Raw genomic sequence first — 8,771 nt, 5'->3', positions numbered from 1 at the left:
AGATGTCGACTGAGTGAAACAGGAATGGAAATAGTGAAAGGTTGTTGGAGCTGGTGGGGTGGCTCACTGTAGTCTCCTCTCCTTTTGAGTCTGTTTGCAAATTTCCACGATAAAAAGTTTGGCTTTTTTAATGAGTAAAGCTGTTCAAAAGCAAATTACAGTTCTCATTTTCTGGAAGCATAACATGTTCATCACGTCTCACATTCTCCTTTTCTCCCCTTCCAGCATGGCGGGGAAGACACCCTTGCCGCCTGCCAGCCATTACGCACAACTGCTGCCTTCTCTGCCCTGCTGAGTCGCTCATTCTGGAGTCCCTGGGACAGCGCCCGCCTCCTCAGGTTGTCCTGGCTCAGCTGTGCACAGCGATGGTGGAGAACTGGACTCCACAAGCTCACAACCTTCCCGTTAGGTTTCAGGGGCCGGCATCCTTCATCCTGGGACTGGCGGCCCTGAACAATGGCTGAGGGCCAGGGGACCCCCTAGAGTTACACCACAGCTTACAGGGGCCAGTGCCAGCAGCACTCCAGTGCCCGTGGACTATGACCACCTATCGGCCCCTTCCCAGCGATGGTGTGGACCTGGCAGCCAGCTGTGGAGCCAGGGGGTCTGACGTCCTCCCTGGGCCACACACAGGAGACTATGCTCCCATGGGATTCTGGGCCCAGAATGGCAGTATGTCCCAGCCTCTTGGTGAGAGCCCGGCCACCGCCACCACCCGCCCCAGCCCCACCACCCCGGCAATGCCCAAGATGGGCGTGCGTGCCAGAGTGGCGGACTGGCCGCCCAAACGGGAGACCCTGAGAGAGCAAAGCAACCCAAGCCCCTCCCAGGACACAGATGGCACCAAGGTCCCCAAAGCGGCCCATTCCGTGAGGAGCATCCAGAATGGCCAGCCCCCCACCAGCACCCTGGCCTCGGGGTCCAAAGCCTTCCACCGACTCTCCAGAAGAAGGTCCAAAGACGTGGAATTCCAGGATGGGTGGCCGCGGTCCCCTGGCAGGGCCTTCCTGCCCCTGCGGCACCGCAGCAGCAGTGAGATTACCCTCAGTGAGTGTGATGTCGAGGACCCCGGGGAGCCCCGGGGGCCCAGGCACCCGGGAGCTTTGCCCCTGTTCCGTGAGTATGGGAGCACCTCCTCCATCGACGTGCAGGGTGTACCTGAGCAGAGCTTCTTTGACATTCTCAACGAGTTCCGCAGCGAGCAGCCTGAGGCCCGGGGCTCCCAGACCCTCACCGAGCTCCTCCAGGCAGATCCTGGCCCACACCTCATGGGGGGTGGCAGTGGAGCCAAGGGAGACCCCCGCAATGGGCAGCCCGCCAAGGACAATCTGCTACCACTGCAGCCCATGAAGGAGAAGGAGAAGACCCGGAAGAAACCCGTGCGGGGCCTTGGCAGTGGGGACACCGTGGACTCGTCCATCTTCCGGAAGCTGAGGAGCAGTAAAGCGGATGGCGAGGCTGGGCGGCCCCCCGGGGAGGCTGAAGAGGGCCGGAGCCCCCCAGAAGCCAGCAGGCCGTGGATCTGTCAGAAGAGCTTCGCCCACTTTGACGTGCAGAGCATGCTGTTTGACCTCAATGAGGCGGCTGCCAACAGGGTGTCCGTGGCCCAGCGACGGAACACCACCACGGGCGCCTCGGCCGCCTCGGCCATGGCCTCCCTCACGGCGTCCCGGACCCACGGCCTGGGGGGCCTGGACCCGGCCTTCGCCAGCACGGAGGATCTGAACTGCAAGGAGAACCTGGAGCAGGACCTCGGCGACGACAACAGCAACGATCTGCTGCTCAGCTGCCCGCACTTCCGCAACGAGATCGGGGGCGAGTGTGAGCGCGACGTGAGCTTCTCCCGGGCTTCGGTGGGCTCCCCGAGCGGGGGCGAGGGCCGCCTGGTGGAGCCAGCCCTGAGCGCTTACCGCACCAACGCCAGCATCTCGGTGCTGGAGGTGCCCAAGGAGCAGCAGAGGACGCAGAGTCGGCCCCGGCAGTACAGCATCGAGCACGTGGACCTGGGCGCCCGCTACTACCAGGACTACTTCGTGGGCAAAGGTGATGCTGGGTGGTTGGGCGGCTGCAGCTCGTCCCAAGAGGCCTGCTACTCATTCCTTCTCCCTCCCGCAGGCCCTGCTCTGGCAATGAGGGTGCAGTAGGAGTGGAGAGCTGCCTTCTAGAGGGCTGTGAGGCTGCAGGGAGCCGAGTGTCTGACACTCGCCAGCACCCCATACACCCTGATCTACGTGGGGCAACAGATGAGCACTTAGCTAATATGGGCTGGGTACCGCCATGTGCCAGATACTTTCTAGAACCTGGGGATATGGTACTGGCCAGCTAAAGACAAAAATTCTCTCTTCTTAGCATTTAATGTTTTAGTGGGTAAGACAAACAATAACACAAGAGAAATACGAAAAACACATAAGGCGTCGCCAGATGCTAAGTACTGGGAGAAGGGAGATGGAGTACTGGGCTGCAACTTCCAGTAGGTCATGGTCAGGAGGGCTTTGCAGTAGGTGCCCCTTGAGTCCTGAGCGGAAGAGGTTTGCGGGGGGAGCCGTGTGGAGAATGCAGATGGTGTTTCCAGCACAGAACAGCAAGTGTAGAACTCTGGGAACCTCGGAGCAACAGTCAGGAGGCCAGGGCCACTGGGGCAGAATGACAGAGGGAGAGTGTGGAAAGGAGCTGAGACGGGGGACGGGGGACAAGGGCAGCTGGAGTGGGATGCTGTGGGCCACAGTGAGGATGCTCGTTTGTGCCCTGTGTGAGATGGGTCTGCAGGAGAGCTCTGAGCGGGGTGGGGGCCCTGACCTGATGCCTGTGTTTATGCCTCCCTGATCATGGCTGCATGTGGGGAACAGACAGGGGGTGAGGCTGCCTCGGCAGTCCAGGCAGGAGATGCAGGCAAGTCTAAGATGGGAGCCCAGGGGTGGAGGGAACCTTGCAGGCAGGTTCGAGATCCATTCTGAAGGAGGAGCTGTTTGGAGGGTCTTCATATGTTAATACCAGGGAGAGATGGACTTCATGCATGTCAGGTGGGCACTCCCAGAAGGCCTTGCAGCACAGGGCAGAGCCCGCAAACCCAGGCAGCCACAAGGACAGACAGGAAGCTACAGAAGTGAAGTGTGCTGGAGGAACTAGGCAGTTCAACTCAGCCGCCTGTTGTCATGCAAGAAATGCAGACAACCCCAGTGTTGCCAGTCTTCCTGGTTGTTGAGGATTCTTCTGAGAATCGGCTTTTTTTCATGTGGAGTTTCCCAATTGTTCAATGCTGGTTGCTGTACCAATTCAGGATTGCTTATAACTGCTAATAACAGGCTTGAACAAACATAGAAGTGTGTCTCATGTAAAGAAATCTAGAGGTCAGCACCCTCAGCATGCTCCAACCCCCTCTCCACCCGGGCCAAGATTGCTGTTGGAGTTCCAGTCATCACATCCATCTTTCCAGGTAGGGAAAAAGAGGAAAAGGTAAGAGCAGATAAGCAGATTTCCTGTCAAGTCAGCCCCATTAGAGAGAGCTTTCTCAGACCCAGGTGCAGTGGCTCACGCCTGTAATCCCAGCACTTTGGGTGGCGGAGGTGAGAGGATTGCCTGAGCCCACGGGTTCGAGACCAGCCTTGGCAACGTGGTGAGACCTTATCTCTATAATAAATCAAAAATTAGCTGGGCATGGTTAGTCCATGCCTGTAGTTCCAGCCACTTGAAGGCTGAAGCAGAAGGATCACCTGAGCCCAGGAAGTCAATACCGGCGTGGCCTTGAGCATGCCACTGCACTCCAGCCTGGGCGACAGAGTGAGACTTCGATTCCAAAAAAAACTTTCTCAGAAGCCCCATCCAACCACTTCTGCTTATTGGCCATTCCTCTCTGCAAGAAGGCTGGGAAATGTAACTAAGTCTTTTTTCCCCAAAAGATAGAGAGTTTTTCTTAAAAAGGAAAATGCATAGTAGGTAGGCAGCTAGTACTTCACAGCAACCAGTTAAAACATTTTTTCAAAGCAGTGTCCCAGTCAAACATAACAAATGTCAATTAGGTCATCCCATAGGACTCAGTACAATCTCTGGAGTTCCAATATAGTCAGACAGCCCTGGGAATAGGTCATCTGTTCCATAGCTCATCAACTAGGTAACACACTTCACCCCTCAGACCGTCCTCAAATGACAAGATGACTGTAGTCACATCACATGCACCAAACAAAATGGCACAGAAATTGAAAATAAAGAGATGAAAAAAGTTCCAGACAGTGGCTTACCGGGAGAAACCTAGTAAGGCAACATCTCTATCCCACAAAATAGATGGAGAGGCCAAAAGCACTTTTTAGGGGAACTGAGAAGACCATTTCGTGTTGATTTTTAAAAATTGACCAAGAAGTCCTGGTAGCTGTGAACCTTTGTATACCCGGCCACCTGTTTTGTGATATATGGATAAAAATACTGATAAGGCAACAAAGTAAAGTGGACAAACCCACTACTATAGTAGGAGACACTGACAGATTCTCTCTCTGAAACTGACAGATCTTGTGGACAAAAAGCAAGGATATAGCGGATTAGAATAACCTAATAAAAGCTTGATTTTACATTTATATATATATTACTTTTGTACTGAGCCAGCAACACATGCTTTTCAACCCACACATAGAAATACTTACATGAAAGGAATGTGGATCAAATAAGGATCAAATAAGATAAAATACTTAGTTCTTTGTCAGGCAGGTAGGAAATACTCATCATGGAGCTTTTTTCTTTTTTTCTTTTTTTTTTAATGGTTTCTTTGCAGCTCTGGAAGCTGTTAAAAAAAATTGTTCAGTAACATTTGTTAAAGCACAGTAAGGAAGACTTCATTTAGGACCATCACCATAGGTATTGGGACCACTACAACATGGTGTGGCAGAAAGGGAGAGAGATTGGGCTCAACTGCATATACCCTGGGCACGTGAGAACGTATTGCCAAGGGGCCATGTGGGGATCAGTGGATGGAAAGTTATCAAGAGGAACCGTCAGGGTTCAAGGGGATTCTGACTGCACCAGCCCAGCAGGAGGCCAGGGTGATTAGGCATCACCTGGGGATGAGGAAGATGAGTAAGTGGCCTGATCAGATACTGAGGACATTTGGATATTGAGAATGGCGGGTCTTGCTAAACTGACTTAGCAGCGTTCTTTGTTAAAACTGGATTTTATAAGGAAGTGCACAGTTGGACCTAGGAGACGGTTCAGAAGCCTAACTAGAGTTTGGTCAGGCAAAGAATCTTAGTCAAGGTACATATAAATAAATCAGTCACTGGCCAATGTGCATTGAGTGCCTACTGTATGCTGGGCTTTGCCAGGTGCGAGGTATGCATTGGTGGAAAAAGAACTTCTGTAACTGCTTCTGGAATGAACTGCTGTCTGTGAAGTACAGTATCTATTCTGTTTTCTGACTAGTTGAAGAGGTTTTTTAACTTACTGGAGTTGCTGCTCTGATTGGGTCTGTTAATGAGCACACAGTATTTTGCCTTTGGTTTGCCAGGACTATCTCCTGAGAACAGGAACCATCAGTTATTCGAGCACACTGGGTGGGCACACTTGCAGCATTGTTTGAATTTCTGGCGATGAGCAGATGCTGGCTTTGTGGACACGAGACGGACTGCTGGGGGGATACCACCACCAGCATGAGATGCAGGGACTATACTTCAAGGATCACTGTTTGCCTGGAAGGTTCTAAGCATGTTGTTTTGTTTTTGTTTTGCTTTTGTTTTTTTTAAAGGGGAGGCAGCCGTCATTTAAAGGAGAGAGCAGGAGATCTGCTCCCTGACTTAATAAAGACCCTGTCACCCTAAGGGAAAAGGGGCAGTGTTTAAGTGACCTAGATCAAGAAACATCATGCCCTGGGCTGGTGATGGCCAGCACTCACCATGTGCTTACTGTGTTCCTGGCACAGTTGTGCTGAGGGGTGGACCCATCCTAAGCCCATGTTTCTCTTGAGAATGCTGACTTCGCTTGGGCCGTACACCTGAGGAATGGCAGAGCCCAGATTTGTGCCTGCAGGAGGCTCTCTAGACTCGAGTCTTTACCACTTCACAAGGGCACTTCTTCATGGACAGCTAAACTAGGTGAACCACTTGCACACGCAGGATTAATCACCAAAATGATGCTGGGTATATTACATGACGTACCGTACTAAGCATTTTCTATTTGTACCTTCATTTCACCCTCGCTTCAGCTCTCTAAAGTGTGGGCGGCGTCAAGGCCCCCTTTTCTCAGATGAGAGCACTGAGGCTCAGAAAAGTCCTGTGACTTGGCAGAGGCAGCCCCGTAAGGTGGGCTTTTACCTCTTACGGTTTCTCCACTGAGTGTGGCTGTGACCAGGCCTGAGGTTTGTGTGACCAGCATTCCACGGGCCCCACTAGAGCCTGCCTGTCACCTCACCAGCAGGCCTGCTGTGGTACTGGACTGTCTCTCCCAGACAACTGACCCTGAACTCACCTGCTCTTCCTTCTCAGAACATGCCAATTACTTTGGTGTGGATGAGAAGCTGGGGCCAGTGGCTGTGAGCATCAAGCGGGAAAAGCTGGAAGACCACAAGGACCATGGACCTCAGTACCAGTACAGGATCATCTTCCGGACCCGAGAGGTAGGCCTCATCACTGTCGTCGTTACATAAGTAATAGCCACTCACCTCTCATAGCCCTTGTCTAAGTCAGGTTCCGGGGGGGCAAGTGCTTCCCCTACTCTGCCTCCCGTAATCCTCCCAGCACCGCAGGAGAGCCATCCTGTTAGTCTCCCCACTTTGCAGAGGAGGAAATGAAGACTCAGAGATATTGAATGACTTGAATAGCAGCCAGGCCAGGATTTGAATCCAGTGTTTGTGACTTCATAGCCCAAGATTGTAAAATCTATTTGCAAGAGATTAGCTCTAGTTAGCATAAGAAATAAAGGGGGAGGTAAGGGATCACTTCAGGATAATGAAGCGTCCTGCATAATAGAAGAATTAAGGCAAAGCATCTGGCAAGGCAGGAATTGAAGAGTCTTAACCTCAAGCAATGCTGTTATGCTGATCTGCAGCTAGTACTCCCAATGTGTCACTTTCCATTCTGAGTAGAGAAATCCCATTGTCCTGGCTAGAGGTCTTGCCCTGGATTAAATGTCAGCTGTGGCTAGGGGAAAAGGCCTGTTGGGGCACCCGTGCTTTATTAGGACTCTAAATTGTTAGTGACAGAAATCTATTGCTAACTTGCTTAAGCCAGAAATAGAATTCATTGGTTCGTGTATCTGCAAATCCAGGGATAGGGCAAGCTTCAGGCATGGCTAGACCCAGATGCAAATGAAGTCACAGATCTCTGCTTCTTTATTTCTCAGCTCTGACTCTGGCTGCTTTCTGCATTTTGAATGTCATTCTATTCTGCTACCATCGGGCTCTTTCCAGGTTATGGGAAGATGGAGACTGGCCACTCAAAAAAAAAATTTTTTTTTTAAGAGATGAGCTCTCGCTATGTTGCCCAGGCTGGTCTCAAACCCCTGGCCTCAAGCGATCCTCCCACCTCAGCCTTCTAACATACTGGGACTATAGGCATGAACCAGGCCTGGCCTGGCTGCTCAAATCTAATGTGTCTTTATACCCTCTCTTCCAGAAGGAGCAGACTTTTGTTTATTTGCTGAATCTCTGAGGACTCTGGCTCTGATTGGATCACAAACTCACACCCTGGGCTAGTCACTCTGCTCAGGGGTGATAGAGGAACTGGGCACATCTAGGACATGTGCTCCACCCTGGGTCCAGGGGCAAGGCTTATAGGACTGTGGTGGAGTTCTGTGATTAACAGTTCTGTCAGAACCACCTGGAGGAGGAGGCAGGGCAAGTCCCCAGCAGAAAAGGGGAACCAGGCAAACAAAAATGAAAGGGACTTCCAAAAGACTCAACAAAGGAAGACCTTTCCAGAAGAGGGACACTCATCAGCTAGACAGGCCCTTCCACACAGGTTTCCCTCAGCCCTGCATTGCCCTGGCTGGCCCTGTGGGCCTGGCTTTTGCCCAGGCCTGAAAACACAGTAAGATGCTGCTGCCGGTTACTTTGGGGTTGGGACCAGCCAAGTCCTGGACCTCATCCAGGCTAGCAGATGCTGCCTCGAGGGCCCTCGCTCCATCCCCTGACCAAGACCTTCCCACTGAGGGGGAATGGGAGGACATGGAGGCTTCGTGGCAGCCAAGGAGAGACGTCCCCAAAACCATATGCCCCAGACCACAGGTGGTCACCAGCCTCTGTCTCCCAGCCCCTCCTCTCTCTGCTCATCTTTCTGGCCAGACAAGCATCAGAACAGAATATGAGGTGACAGCTCACACTGCATCCGACTGCATCAGGGCGTTTGGGCAATTGCTGGTGGAGTCATGGACTAATAAATAGACCTATTACAATCGCTGTTTTCACTGCATTGTACTATGGCCTTTACGTATATTAACTCGTTTATATTTCATCATAATTCTGTGAAGGCACTGTTGTCCTTATTTATATATGACAAAAAAGGCACAGAGAGGTTAAGGGACTTGCCCAAGCCTCCTGGCACTGAGTGGGAGGGCAGGGTGTCTGCCAGCGCTCCGGACAAGGCACTTGGCTACTCTGGGATTCAGCTAACTCAGCTGAGACTCACATTGGGCCCAATCATGAGTTAGGAGCTCAGTCAACTCAGTGCCAGCATTTTTGTTTTTGTTTGTAATGAAAGTAGAATCAAGCTGGGCTCGGTGGCTCAGCCTGTAATCCCGCGCTTTGGGAGGCCGAGGTGAGTGGATTGCCTGAGCCCGCGGGTTCGAGACCCGCCTGG

General features: G+C 52.1%; 1 protein-coding gene across 1 annotated transcript in view; it reads left to right on the top strand.

Moving 5' to 3' along the window:
* Window positions 1-539: 539 nt before the first annotated feature.
* The window catches only part of SIPA1L3 (signal induced proliferation associated 1 like 3), a 125,380-nt gene continuing 117,148 nt past the window's right edge, over window positions 540-8,771 (top strand). The window contains exons 1-2 of the mRNA XM_021712493.1: window positions 540-2,043; window positions 6,462-6,592. Coding sequence (XP_021568168.1) covers window positions 540-2,043; window positions 6,462-6,592 — 1,635 coding nt within the window. The remainder of the gene's footprint in view (window positions 2,044-6,461; window positions 6,593-8,771) is intronic.

Source organism: Carlito syrichta, unplaced genomic scaffold, assembly GCF_000164805.1.
Source record: "Carlito syrichta isolate Samal-C Ts95f unplaced genomic scaffold, Tarsius_syrichta-2.0.1 Scaffold89967, whole genome shotgun sequence".
NCBI lineage: Eukaryota > Metazoa > Chordata > Mammalia > Primates > Tarsiidae > Carlito > Carlito syrichta.
This window is presented reverse-complemented; position numbering and strand designations above follow the sequence as displayed.